The sequence below is a fragment of the Megascapheus bottae genome, chromosome 25 (assembly GCF_031878675.1).
Source record: "Megascapheus bottae isolate mThoBot1 chromosome 25, mThoBot2.hap1, whole genome shotgun sequence".
NCBI classification, from domain to species: domain Eukaryota; kingdom Metazoa; phylum Chordata; class Mammalia; order Rodentia; family Geomyidae; genus Megascapheus; species Megascapheus bottae.
In genome coordinates this window covers 8,469,337-8,483,908 of record NC_143533.1, presented here as the reverse complement: position 1 = coordinate 8,483,908, position 14,572 = coordinate 8,469,337, and the positions used below count along the sequence as shown (strand labels likewise).

The 14,572-nt window shown below is 48.4% G+C and overlaps 1 protein-coding gene across 7 annotated transcripts in view; it reads right to left on the bottom strand.

The window, feature by feature from the left end:
- The window catches only part of Megf11 (multiple EGF like domains 11), a 239,223-nt gene that overhangs the window by 37,321 nt on the left and 187,330 nt on the right, over positions 1 to 14,572 (bottom strand). For all 7 annotated transcript variants that reach the window (XM_090358153.1, XM_090358156.1, XM_090358154.1 and 4 more), the window contains exons 9-10: positions 13,972 to 14,184; positions 7,784 to 7,958 (exon numbers count right to left, since the gene is read on the bottom strand). In XM_090358153.1, coding sequence (XP_090214279.1) covers positions 7,784 to 7,958; positions 13,972 to 14,184 — 388 coding nt within the window. The remainder of the gene's footprint in view (positions 1 to 7,783; positions 7,959 to 13,971; positions 14,185 to 14,572) is intronic.

Here is a 14,572-nt window from a genome sequence, read left to right as displayed (position 1 = left end):
GACAGACCAAGGCCTCTTTAGTGCCCGTGTTCATCAATTCCCCCTGGCTTCCCATGCCCCTGTGTGGCACTTTCAACTCTTGGAAAAGAATTACTTTGAAAGCACAGCACTCTTGCTAGCTCTGGGTTCTATGAGGTTGATCCTAGAATGAGTGGATTTAACCCCCAGTGCAGTGCCTTGCCTGGACCCTATGCTCCGTCTACACATATTGGATGAATTCAGACATCAGGGAACTCGGTGCACTAGTATGGCTCGGACACTGTGCTGGTTCAGAAGATACCAGCTGAGAACAGAGCTCAGATTTACTAATAGCCAGCTGGGTGAAGGTACTTCCTTACTTAGAAATGGTCTAGGGACAGCTTTGTCTGGTGGCTTCCATCATCTCTCTTCCTTGTGACGCCTGGAATGTTGTGGCCACCAGAGGGCGCCACATTTGGGGTCCAGTGTCACTTTAGTGCTAGAAGCACACGTGTGTGGTGAGCTTCCCCCGTGTTCCCTTCTCTGCCACTCTAGACTCTGAGGGCCAGACTGCAGGACTGCGGGTATGGAGCCTTGCTGATGGATTCTTTCCTGAGAAAGAAATGAGCAACCTAAACAGCAAAGGAAAAACAAGCGTGGCCCACCAGCAGCCATGGGGGCCTCGCCAGTGCTCACCAAGCCTCGCTGGACCTCATTAGTGTGGCAGCTGTGGATGGCAATTGTGAGGCTGGGGAAAGGGAAGTCTAAATGAGGCATGAGGAGCAAAGAACCAGGGGGATGAGAGAGAGGGAAATATGGAGACCATTGTCACATTGATCCCCCATCCTGTCTCCTGTGGGGCTCAGGCCTTGCACCTGGAACCCATATGAGAGAAAGAGGGAAATGGGCTGGGAATGTAGCTTAGTGGTAGAGTGCTTGCTTAGCATGCATGAAGCCCTGGGTTCAATTCCTCAGTACCACATACACATGCAACTGGTAGAATGCTAGCCTTGAGCAGAAGAAGCTGATGGACAGTACCTAGGCCCTGAGTTCAAACCCCAGGAATGGAGAGAGAGACAGATGATGAGAGAGAGAGAGAGAGAGAGAGAGAGAGAGAGAGAGAGAGAGAGAGAGAGAGGTGTTAAAACTGAAAATATCTGTAACACACTCTCATAATCTGTCCAAAAGTGATCTGAAAATCAGATGACTGTATATTCCACAGGGTGGGTACTATACAACTCTAGAGCTGTCACTCATTGTAGATTTGTTTACAGCATCCGTTTTCTGATAAACACAGTAGAATATCTGGTGGTCTTGATCTTTTTGTTTTTTAGTGTCAGAACTAGTACTTGAACTCAGGACCTGGATTCTGGTACCTTAGCTTTATACTCAAGGCTGATGCTCTACCACTTGAGTCACAGTTCCAACCCATTAAGGATTAATGATGGGAAGAAAAGTCTGGGATAAAATTTCATCCCAGCCTAGGGTTAACTAAGATTAAGCCTAAGGTTAATAGTTAACTAATACTTCCTGGAATGACAGATTTTTACATTTTTATTTTTATTTTATTTCACCTTTTTGTTGGTCCTGGGGCTTCAAGTCAGAGCCTGGGCCTGGGATTTTTCTGCTCAGGCCTAGAGCTCTACCACTTTGAACCACAGATCAAAGTGATTAGAGATAAGAGTCTCTCAAACTGTCCTGCTCAGGCTGGCTTTGAACATGATCCTCAGATCTCAGCCTCCTGAGTAGCTAGGATTACAGATGTGAGCCACCAGTACCTAGCAGAATGACAGACCTTTAATCTACCTACCCAGACCAGACGCTATGCCCTAGAAATCAGATGGCATTTACTGAATCTCTCTTAGCTTTGGGGTACAAACAGGCTGGCATACTGGGCTGTTCCTGGGAGGGCCTGTGGCTCCTAGCTACGCAGGAAGCTGAGATCTGAGGATCCTAGTTCAAAGCCAGCCCAGGCAGGAAAGATCCATGAGACTCTAATCTACAATCAACTAACAGAAAATGAGAAGTGTCACTGGGATCAGGTAATAGAGCACTAGTCTTGAGCAAAGTAGTTTAGGGACACTGTCCAGGCCCTGAATTCAAGCCCCATGACTGACAAAAAAAGAAAAGAAAAAAGTAAAACAGATGAGAAAAAAAAAAAAAAAGGCAAATGGGGCTGGGAGCGTAGCTTAGTGGTAGAGTACTCGCCTACAATGCATGAAGTCCTGGGTTCTATTCCTCAGTTCCACATACACAGAAAAGCCGAAAGTAGTGCTGTGGCTCAAGTGGTAGAGTGCTAGCCTTGAGAAAGCCCAAGGACAGTGTCCAGGCCCTGAGTTCAAGCCCCAGGACCTGAGGAAGCAAAGAAAAAAAATTCTTGAGATTTGAGACCCCTAAGTATTAGGTGTAACTGGAGAAAATGACCTCTTCTCTTTGCTTTCCCTCTGTGCCCATAGCTCTCCATAGAAGTCCCTGCCTGGCATCTGTAACCCAGGTAACTGGCACACCTGGTGGTTCCCCCTAGGCTCGGAGGTCACAGCCACATCCACTGTGACCATATCTCCTCCCCACCCTCTGCAAAACTAGCTTCTTCCTCTACACGCCTCCCTGCTGTGGGGGCTGGTAGGGAGAGAAAAATTGGGAGAGAGCGAGGGACAGGATAACACTGTCCAAAAAGAAATTCACTCTTTACCTGACTTACATAACTGTATCCTCTTTGTACATGACCTTTATAATCACTAAAACAACAATAACGGCACCAACAAAAACCCAGTGTGTGTGTGCGTGTGTGTGTCTGTGTACACATGTGGCTATGCGGATGCGCGTGTATATTTTGCTCTGTTTTCTGCTCACAGGACATGGCAGCCAGAGCGTTACTTCCTCACCTAGGAACCCTTTTTCTAATCATAATTAGGAAATTAGCATGTGGTGATGGGCTAGGGGCAGGAGATGAGAAACTGGTTGTCTGCTCTTTGGGCTAATAGTGTCAAGACCTCAGTTTGATGAAGACACGAAATGATGAGAACGGGAAGTGCCCACATATTTCATCCCATCACCGGCCTCTCATTTCCTGTCTGCCTCCTCTCCTGGCTGGGCCTAGCTTTCTCTCTGTGATTCCAGTTCAAAAGCCACCCGAGAAGCAGACACACACACTGCCCACCACGGCAGGCTGGCAGGAGGGGAAATGTTAAAGGACACTGGAAATTCAATTACTGCGCCACAGATCCTCCTTTTCCTACCCCACCCCCCCTAGCTCAGGTTTGGGTTGCACACGACCCATGGACAGACAGGAGCTGTGAAAGGACAGAGAGAGAAAAAAATGCGGAAAGGAGTTCATTCATTTGGGTGATGGAATGCTTACTCCCCCCCCTCACCAGCAAGCAGGGTTCAATAATGGCAGACAGGCCTTCAAAAAAAATGGCCGCATAAATAGATGAGCCCTTTAAGGTAATAGAAATGCTGTCATTCGGAGGAGAAATATGACCTCTGTAACTCCCCCAGGAGAGGACACTGGGCCCTCCCCCCACCTCCTGAACTCCTGTTCCCATTACAGCCGGAGCTGGAAGGGAACATCTGCATTGAAGAATGGCCCGGGCCCCTGTATCTCCCAGCCGCCGGGCTCCATGCTCGGAGGAGGCTGAGAAGGCCATGAACTATCTCGGCAGACAGATACCACAAGGGCAGCAATTAGTCCCGGAGCAGTTCAAGAGGCTCCCAGCAGGCTAGCATCCAGGTGAGGCCTTAATTAAGATGGGGAACACTGGTCAGCAGAGGATTATGGGGCATTGAGAAATTAAGACTTCCGCCCCTGCCCCTCTTGCAAGGCAATCCAGAAGCCCCAGTAACCTTGCAGTTCCCACCTCAGAGGAAGCTACTGCTCCCTGCGCTTCCTGCTCTCACCCCGCTTCTACTTGGGACCTCAATAAGACCAGGCCCCCTCTCCCCAGCCTCTTCAAGCAGGACACCCCAGAGGGCAAGTAACAAGAGCAGCGGCACCCATAGTTAAAGATGAGTACAACAGGGGCTGGGAATGTGGCTTAGTGGTAGAGGGCTTGCTAGCATGCATGAAGCCCTGGGTTCGATTCCTCAGTACCACGTAAACGGAAAATGCTCAAGTGATAGAGTGTTAGCTCAGGGGTAGTGTCCAGGCCATGAGTTCAAGTCTCAGGACTGGCAAACAAAAACACACACACAAAAGATGGTTGCAATACAATAGCTAGCACTTACTGGAAGATTACTAACATACAAGGCATTCTTGTGCTTTGCAGGTACTAATGAATTTAATTGGCCAATGTTTTTATAGATTTAATTAATTTTGTGCTTGGGGCTTGAATTCAGAACCTAGAACTTTCAGTTGGCTTTTTTTCAACTCAAAGCTAGTGCTCTACCACTGGAATCACAAACTCTAGTTCTGGGCCTGGGCACCGTCCCTGAGGTTTTTTTTTTTTTTTTGCCAGTCCTGGGCTTGAGCTCAGGGCCTGAGCACTGTCCTTGGATTTTTCTCAAGGCTAGAGCTCTACCACTTCAGCCTCAGCACCACTTCCGGCTTTTTCTGAGTATGTGGTACCAAGGAATCGAACCCGGGTCTTCGTGCATGCTAGGCAAGCACTCTACCACTAGGCCAAACTCCCGGCCCTGTCTCTGAGTTCTTTTACTAAAGGTTAGCACTCTACCACTTGACCCTCAGTGCCACGCAGGCTTTCTGGTGGTTAATCTGAGGTAAGGAGTCTCAAAACAGACTTTCCTGCCCAGGTTGACTTTGAATCACAATTCGCATATCTCAGGCTCCTGAGTAGCTAGGATTACAGCTGTGAGCTACACTGCCTGTCCAGAGCCTGCTTTTTTATAAAGCTTCCTCAACATGCTCCCTCAACAGCCCTTGATGGGGAGGGAAAGCACGTGAGGGGGACAAGAAGACAGGTGAGGACGCAGCTTCCCATCCTACCACACTGGCTACTCACATTCATCAGCACGTAAGACTAATAGACCACCTATCTCACTGATGAGGACCGTGAAACCCAGCTTGGTGAGGCATCAGGTTCAAGGTGACAAAGCCGAGGATGAAGTCTCCAAAACTGCTCAGAAAGCAGTTCTTTTAATTAGCCCTTCACTAATTCCCTATCGTAAAACCTTTCAGTAAATGAGCAAAGAGATCAATTTACAAACCATCTAACAGACAAGGCATTGCTAATTATTTCTGACTGGGGGTGACGGGTGGGGGACTCTGTGGGGAGCCTCTGATTGGTTGCCTAGCTTGTGTCTCAGAGCTGGCTAATCGCAGGAAGTCTCTGTCATTCAGAAGCGGTGGGGGAGGGGAGGGGCCAGGAGGGCAGGAGCCACGGCTTGATTGAGAGGTTCATTGTCCATTCTGTAATCACCTCCAGCAGCTTCCTGCCCATGGCTCAGGAAAATCCTTTCCAGATAAACTGAGGCTCTGAGTGAGTGAAAATGAATGGGAACTGGGGTCTCAACGGGGCAGTGTGCCTTACAGTCTATCTTAGTCCTGAACCCCAGGGAAGGCTCCACCACCCCTGCCTCCAAAGTTCAAGGACAGGAAGTTATTTACATGGCAGATGGGAGGCTGGGGTCAGGCCTCCAGACTAGAAAACAATCAGCTGTAGCTGCAAGATTCCCTAAGCTGTCCTTCCCAAACACCCCCACCACAAAGGAGTGGTGCTTGAGCAGGCAAGTAAGTTAGGGCTCTCAGCTATATGGCTCGGCAGAGCCTTGTCCATGGTGCTGAAACAATGTCTCCTAGTTACAAGCTTCTGCTCATTTCTCCCAGCTCATTTTTTTTCGGGGGGGGGGGGGGGGGGCGGGGGTGGCATCCGTTGGGAAGCTTGATCTCAGAGCCTGGGCACTGTCCCTGAGCTCTTATTGCTCAAGGATAGCACTCTGCCACTTTGACTCACAGCTCCACTTTCAGTTTTCTGGTGGTTCACTAGAGGTAAAGAGTCTCACAGACTTTCCTGTCCTGGCTGGCTTTGAACTGTGATCCTTAGATTTCAGCCTCCTGAAATCTGAAATTACAGGTGTGAGCCACCAGCTTGCTCAATTTTTTAAATACTTAAAAAAAAATTCTGCCACAGTACTGGAGCTTGAATTTGGAACTTTGCACTATTTTTTTTTTCCCCAGTCCTGGGGCTTGAGCTTAGGGCCTGGGCACTGTCTCACTGTCTCTGAGCTTCTTTGGCTCAAGGTTAGCTTCATGCATGCTAGGCAAGCACTCTACCACTAAGCCACATTCCCAGCCTGGCTTTGCACTTTTGCTTGGCTTTTTTTTCCCCCCTCAAGGATAGTACTCTATCACTGGAACCACAACTCCACTTCTAGCTATTTAGTGGTCAACTGGAGTGAGGAATTTCATGGAGTTTCCCACCCAGGCTGACTTTGAACTTTGATCCTTAAATCTCAGCCTACTGAGTAGCTAGGACGACAGGCCTGAGCCACCAGTGCCCAGCCTGGAAAAGTTCCATTTCACAGAAGCTCAAATACACGGGACCCTCGGTGAGGTTTTCCCACTGGTCTCGGGCCACACGGGGTGAGCAAGTCAGCCAGGATGGATCTTAGATCTAGCTCCAGACACGACCTACTTTCAACCACACAAACCACTTCCCACAGCACAGCAAAGAGCAAACAGAGTCCTGGAGAAGGAGGAGGAGAATCCTGACTGTAGAGGTGCTTGGAGTCCCAGTGAGAACCCCATTTCTCAACAGGATTTACCCTCCCAGGGTCAAGTTCCTCAGAATCACACCTCACGAAAACTAGCATAATTTACGAGGAAATCATAACAAGTAGTAAACAAACAGGTGGCGGGGGGAGGGAATGTAGTAATCAGAGAAAAGCAAATTAGAGCAACCTCCAGGAGCCATTTTCTATCTAGGTCATTAGCAAAAATTTTAAAAAACAAAGTAAGCAAAATGGTTGTGACATCCATCAGATGTGACTGTGTTGTGCCCATTGACCTGTGAATCACCCCAAGGAAACAATTCAGCAGTGAGGAGGGTGGGGTGGTACCTGCACACAGATACTCCATTGTAGCACTGAGTGGACACACAGAAACAACACTCTACCTAGCAATGAGGGAATGGCTGAGTAAACTGCAGATTCATCAGCTCCTTTTGTGTTACAAAGCCTTTTAAGTTGGGTGGATGTGTGTGCCAATACTGGGATTTGAACTCAGGGCCTGGGCATTAGCCCTGAGCTTATTTGCTCAGGGCTAGCATTCTACCACTTGAACCACAGCACCACTTTTGGCTTTTCCTGTTTATGTGGTACTGAGGAATCAAATCCAGGGCTTCATGCATGCTAAGCAAGCACTCTACCACTAAGCCATATTCCCAGCCAGGTCTTGGCTTTTTTACTCCAGGCTAGCGCTCTACCACTTGAGCCACATCTCTACTTCTGGATTTTTGGGGGGTTCACTGGAGATAAGAGTCCCGCAGGCATTCCAGCCTGGGTGGCTTTAAACCGTAATCCTCACATCTCAGCCTCCCGGGTATCTAGAATGACAGGCGTCACCCACCCACCAGTGCCCAGTACACAACCATTACACATGAGAAGCTCCAGAGGCTTAAAATTTGCATTCTGCTTTCTTCTATCCCCCCAAGAAATATGTGCAGAAGAAAGCGGACCTCAAAAGTGCCGCGTGCACCGTGGTTATTATGAGGTCAACTCGTTCTGTATATCAGGATTTGGGCAGGGCAGAGCAGGGCACAAGAAGACAGCCAGTGTTTCAGTATAGGGGCACAATGGGGAGACCCCCCCCCTCCTCTAGTTACCATCACAGTGCTCAGAGCACGTAGGAAGCCGCTGCCCACCTTACCATGAAGCCGGGGGCACAAGAGCAGCTTCCAGTGATGCTGTGGCAGCTGGCGCCATTCTGACAGATGCAAGGCAGCTGGCAGCCATCTCCGAAGGTGCCAGCAGGGCAGGATTCATTGCAGTGGTGGCCAGACCAGCCTGGCTGGCAGGTACAGGCTCCGGTTACCGGGTGGCAGCTGAGCAGGGGAGAGAAGGATAGGAGGAGGGGATCGTTATGGATACAACCATGTTCCTCCCCTCTACCCACCCCAACTCTGGTCTGAGCAGGCAGTAGGATCACAGGATGTCTGAGGTTAAATGGCCTTGTTTATAATCAGAACACGCTGCGCCCCATGTGATCTTATTAGTCCTCTGCAACAGAGCATCAGACGGGTTAAAAAAAATCACACAGTAAGATCGGGATTAGAACCCGGGGCTTCTCATTCCCAAACACTTTTTTTTTTTTTTTTGGTACCAGTACTGGGGCTTGATTTCAGGGCATCCAGCTCTCACTTGGCTTTCCTCCCCCCCCCCCCCAAGGCTGGAGCTCTACCACTTGGGCCACACTCCTCTTCCCAGTTTTTTGCTATCTAATTGGAGATTAAAAACTTCTAAGCCAGGGGCTGGGAGTTTGACCTAGTGTTAGAGTGCTTGCCTAGCATACACAAAGCCCTGGGTTCAATTCCTTGGTACCACAAACACAGAAAAAGCCCGCAGTGGTGCTGTGGTTCAAGTAGTAGAGCACTAGTCTTGAGAAAGTTCAAGAACAGTGCCCAGGCCCTGAGTTAACCCCTCCAAACTCTCCCTTTCCACAATAAATAAATAAATAAAACAATAAATAAATAAATAAATAAATAAATAAATAAATCTTCTAAGATTTGTGTGCCTGAGCTGGCTTCAAGCTGTGATCTTCACATCTCAGCCTGAGTAGACAAGATTACAGAACTGAGCCACTGGAGCTCAGCCAAAACCTGTTGTGCTCTTTATAAATAGTCTAGAGACCAAAGCAGGAGTGGTCTATTTAGTTCTGGGGCTGGGCGTTTAGCGCTTTTCTCATACCTTCCTCAAGACAGATAATTACTGGGGGGGACAGGCAGGGGAAGAACAGTGATACCCCAGGTCTGCAGTTGGGAGGTACTCATTGAGTGGCTGAGTCACTGCCTGCCCAGTAAGTGAACTCTTCTCTATCCCTGTCTGTTTACATCACAGAGCAGGCCATTCTGCTGGAGGCAGTGACCTCTTTGGAAGCGCATGCCACTTTCATTGTGTCTGTGGACTTGTGTTTGTCCTGTCTGCCCTGCTGGCTCGAGGTGCTTTTCTGTAGTCTCTGTAAGAGCCTAGCAGACCTGCTGGGCCCTGGAAGATCTGAGTGAACACTTGGTAGATGAATTAATGGACACTAATTGTGCACAGGCCAAACAACTTCTCTTTGGGGGTTCTCTCAGAGTAAATGAGAGGGTGGACAGAAATAGATAATTCTTGAGTAAGGAGCTGGCAGTTTGGAAAATGCTTAGTCTCGTGAATCATGTCTAAACAAGAGCGTAGCTCCTCGGGAGGCTGAGATCAAAGTCAACCTAGGCAGGAAAGTCCAAGAGACTCTTATCTCCAATGAACTATCAAAAAGCTGAAAGTAGAGCTGAGACTCAAAGAGGCAGAGCACTGGCTTTCAACAACAAAAAAAGTTAAGGGACCAAGCCCGGGCCCTCAGGAGTTTGGCCAAGTGGCAGAGTGCTTGCCTAGCGTGCACAAAGTCCCGGGTTTGATTCCTCAGTACCACATACATTGGGGGGAAAAAAAGCCAGAAGTGGTGCTGAGGCTCAAATGATAGAGCTCTAGTGTTGAGAAAGTCCAAGGACTTTCTGAGCTCAAGCCCAGGACAGGCAAAAAAAAAAAAAAGCCCAGGCCCTGCACACGCAAGTGTGCATGCGCGCACACGCGCACACACACACACACAGATACACAGAGCCTAAACAACAATTGGAAAACACTTGATCAAAACAGTGATGATTTAAAAAACTGCCGGCCAAGGTTTTGGAAACAGCTTGAGGTTATGTATTAAGAGGGCCTAACAATATTCTGATTCCTTTGTCTTGTAATTCCATTTCTAAGAATCTCTCCTAAGGAAATAATCATGGTTGTAGAGAAAGATTTATGCACAGAGATGTTGCCTGAAGCATTATTTATAACAGTGGAAAATGGAAGCAATTTGAATAATAATAAATAATATGTGAGCAGGCTATTAAAGCACCAGGTACCTTACACACATATTTCTAATCTTCAGTAAGCTGATTAATTAGTAATTTAAGCCTCTGTGTCACAGACAACATTTGGAGGTTATGTGATTAACCCAGTGTCACACAGACAGGTCACACATAGGTTTGTCTGTTCACATTCACTTCCTTGCCATAGGCGTTACTTCTCACAATACACTGCTTGTTACATGAAATATGAATAAATGGAAGAAAGATATTAGCCAGGTGTTGGAGGTTCAAGCCTGTAATTCAAACTACCCAGGAGGCTAAGGTCTGTGGATCATACTTTGAAGCTAGCCAAAGCAGGAAAGTCCATGAGACTTGCTGTTTTTTTTGGTCGGTGGTGGGGCCTGCAGTCTGGGCCTGGGTGCTGTCCCTGAGCTCTTCAGAGCCAAGCACCACTTCCAGTTTTCTAGTGGTTAATTGGAGATAAGAGTCTTGCAGTCTTTAGTGCAAGTCTTTAGTGACTCTTATCTCTCCAATTAACCACCAAAAAGCCAGAAGTGGAGCCATGACTCAAGTGGGAGAGAACTAGTCTTGAGTAAAACAGCACAGGGACATTGCCTAGACCCTAAGTTCAAGCCCCAGGACAGCACAAGAAAGAAGGAAAAAAAAAAAAAAAAGGAAAGAACAGAAAGAAGGAAATAGAGGGAATAAAGAAAAGGAAAAAAAGGGAGGAAATAAGGGAAGGGAAGGAAAGGAAAGGGAAGAAAAAAAAGACTTTGTTTTCCAGAATATCTAGTGATATCATGTGAAATAAAATAAGCAAACTGCATACAACCATGATCCACAACCTGAAAAACAGATGACACTGATGAAGAATGGACAAATTCCAAGAGAATGCCTGTTTTGTTGGAAATTATGGGTGACTGAGTTGCTTCTTTAAATATCTATATAGAGCCAGAGACCAGTGGCTCATGCCTGTAATCCTAGCTACTCAGGAGGCTGAGATCTGAGTACTGAGGTTTGAAACCAGCCCAAGCAGAAAAATCTTGGAGACTGTTTATAATTAACTATCCCCCCCCCAAAAAAAAACAAGCTACTACAAATGGAGCTTTGGCTCAAGTTGTAGAATGCCAGCCCTGAGCAATAAAGCTCAGGGACAGTGCTTAAGCTCTGAGTTCAAGCCCCAGTACTAGTACAAACACAACAAACAAACAAATATGTGTCATGTTATACCCAGGCATTGATGGTTTATGCCTATAATCCTTGCGACTGAGGATGAAATCTGAAGATCATGATTCAAGGCCAACAAAAGAAAAGTCTACAAGACTCTATTTCCAGTTAAACAGAAAAAAAAAGAAGAAGAAGAAAAAAAAAAGAAGGTGTGGCTGAAGTGGATACAGCACTAGCTGTGAGCAAGAAACCAGACAAGGAGCATGAGGTAAGCCCTGGTTTAAGCCCTACTACTGCCAGAAGAGAAAATTAAAAAAATATATATGTTCTCTCTAACCATCCCCCACAAAGTATCTACCAAATTTATAAACAGATATAAAGCAAAACAATTATAGGTACATAGCAAAGAAACATGGGTATAAGCTTTGGATGTAAGCTTGGCAGTAAAGGAAATGTCTTCCTGAGCCCTGAGCCCCAAGCTCCATGAGGCTGGGGTGGACAGTCTCCCTCCCCTTTGACATCTACACACAGACCCCCCCCCCCTGCCCCTCCCGCCCAGGCATTGTTTGCTTCCTACCAGGCTCCCAATTTCCTTGGGTCCTTGCTGGGCTGGCTCGGGCCAGAGTGTCAATGGCAGGTGTGGAGGCTGGTTCATTAGTCTCAGCCTTGCCCACACACAGATTCATCACAAGCAGACAGGAGCTGAGGCTGCACAATGTGAGAAATCTTTTTTTCTTTCTGGCCTTTTCTGTGGGCAGCTTGGCGATTTCTATCCCTGCTGCATCTGGGGGTGGGGGGGGGCGGGGAGCTGCATCAAGTCTTTCAAAGAGAATCCATACTGGCCGTGGATGGGACTCATCTCTGACAATGTCATTGTGAAAGGGAAATTGAAGCGGTCTGATACCCCCACACCCCCTGTCCCCCAAGATTACGCTTTTGTGAAGGCAGATGGCTTCTTTGTGTGTATCCCACACCGACCTGATAAATGTCTTCCTTCAATCACTTCAATCTCCATGGAGCAGAGCAGAGGGAGGGGCAAGCCAGCAGGGAGAAGGTCTCCAGAGACTTACCAGGCCAGTTAGGTGGCTCCCACCTGTTCTCCTAGCTACTCAGGAGGCTGAAGTCTGAGGCTTGTGCTGGCAAGTCAGCCTGGGCAGGAAAGTCTGTGAGACTCTTATCTCCCATGAATGAGCAAAATTAGCTGGAAGCGAAGCTTTGGCCCAAGTGGTAGAGCTCCAGCCTTGAGCTAAAGAGCCGATTGAGAGCTGGAGGCTCTGAGTTCAAGCCCAGATACTGCACGCACACACACACACACACACAGGAATGCCTTTTCCTGAAGGCTGGATGAGAGAACAGTAACAGAGATGAACACACCACACTCCATACTCTCAGGGCCCAGCCTCTTTGGAGAGAGGCTCAGGGTGCAGATTCTAAGCAGCACCCCACCCCCAGGCTGGGGCTGGCAGGCACTCTCGGAACCCCCACTCTTAAGAACCTCTAAGGTTTTCAGCCCCTGAAACATGACAGGCGTTAAAGATAGTAAAGCAAATAACCATTAATATTGGATGGGCTGAGATTAGCGACGGAGAGGAGGGAGTCCGTCCAGATTAATAATGCATCAAGGGTTCCTTCCAAGGAAGATAAATTATGCAGGGCACGCTGGCTCAGGCACAGAGGAAAACAATAGCTCTTTAATTTGGGGCTTGGTTGGCTCTCTGTGGTGGAGATTCTCCCTGCACTGGGCCCCAGCAGTAGCTGGAGTCCCTGTCCCTCTGAAGGGCTTTCCTCAGTTTCCCCGCAGGAATGGGCTATTCCAGTGTTAGCCTTCACCCCTACAGTGTGAGGTAGCTGTCAATTTACCAAGCAGCCTATTGGGACCCCATATGTCTATAGCCCTGGGGCTCTTCCCTTGCCCTCCACCCATCCCAGAGGCCACCTCCTCCAGGCAGCATTCCTCAACCAGTCTTGCAGTCTCTCACATTTGTGAGAGACATTGGGTATCATACAGTTACTAGCATGCTATGGCTTAGCTGATAGAATTTCCCTGGTGATAGTGATGATGATGATGATGATAATGATGGATAAATTGATTGAATGATTATGTGTATATATGTATGTGTGTGTGTGTGTGTGTGTGAGAGAGAGAGCGAGAGAGAGAGAGAGAGAGAGAGAGAGAGCGAGAGAGAGAGAGAGAGAGAGAGAGAGAGGCAGAGACAGAGAGAGAGACAGAGACAGAGAGAATGCATTGAGACTTAAACACGGGGCCTTGCATTTCTTACTTGGCTTTTCTCCTCAATGCTCTCAGTGCTCTATTCTTTTCTACTTTTTTCTCCTCAGTGCTCTATCACTTGAGCCACACCTCGACATGCAGCGTTTTGCTGGGTAACTGGAGATATTTCCTCCCCAGGCTGGCTTCAAACTTTGATCCTCACATCTTAGCCTCCTAAGTAGCTAGAATGACAGGCATGAGACACCAGTGCCTGGCTTCATTTCCCTTGTTTCATAGTACAGAAAGCAGAACTATGCCTCAGTGTGTGGGGGGGTATGGGCACTCGATGTTTGTTGAGTGACTAACCACGCGAGTGAATGCTCCGATCACATCCACAGCAGATTCTTGGCTGCAGGATCTCTTTGCAGTCTCTCTTCCAGCTGCTGTCCTGGCTTGGCACCATGCCTCCACCCTTATGGCTCTGGGGTCTGGGGACCATCTCTGCCTAAGTTCCAACTCAGGCTGAGCTGTCCCTGCCAGCAGAGCTCCGACTCTCCAGGATGACACACGAGAAATCAAAGGGTGCACATGATGAGGACATCTTGTCTACCAAGGCCCGCTCTGTCCCCTTACCTGATGGTGTTGTCCAGATGGCAGGGGCAAGGCAAGGCGCACCCTGGGCCATGCAGGCCCTCCGGACACAGCCGTTCCTGGCAGCTGGGACCCTTGTAGCCCAGCTCACACTCGCAGGCACCCGTGGTGGGTGAACAGTGGCCTCCATTGCGGCAATCACAGCTCTGTGAACACTGGAAGCCGAAGGTACCAAGGGGACATTCTTCCTGACACCTGTGGGACAGCAGAGCAGGGGTGAGGCTGGGCTCTCACACTGCCCACCTCCCTCTGCCCAGCGTGAAGCCTTCCAGGCCTCCAGGCCTTGCCTGGTGTGTTCCACTCATTGGCAGCCTCCCTTCCCCCCTTCCTCCAGGACGCTCACCCCAGCCAACTCTCCTTCCTGTCAGGTCTCCTGGTATGGGGTGGGAGTGGGGGGTCCCCCAGGAATGAGTTTGTAAGATTCAATTTCAGTGATGCTAAGCCTTATCTGTTCTTTTCATTTTGGGGAAAAAAAATGTGCTATGGTTCTGGGCACCAGCAGCTCACACCTCTGTCATCCTAGCTACTCAGGAGAGTGAGATAGGAAGATACTGGTTCAAAGCCAACCTGGGCAGACACTCTG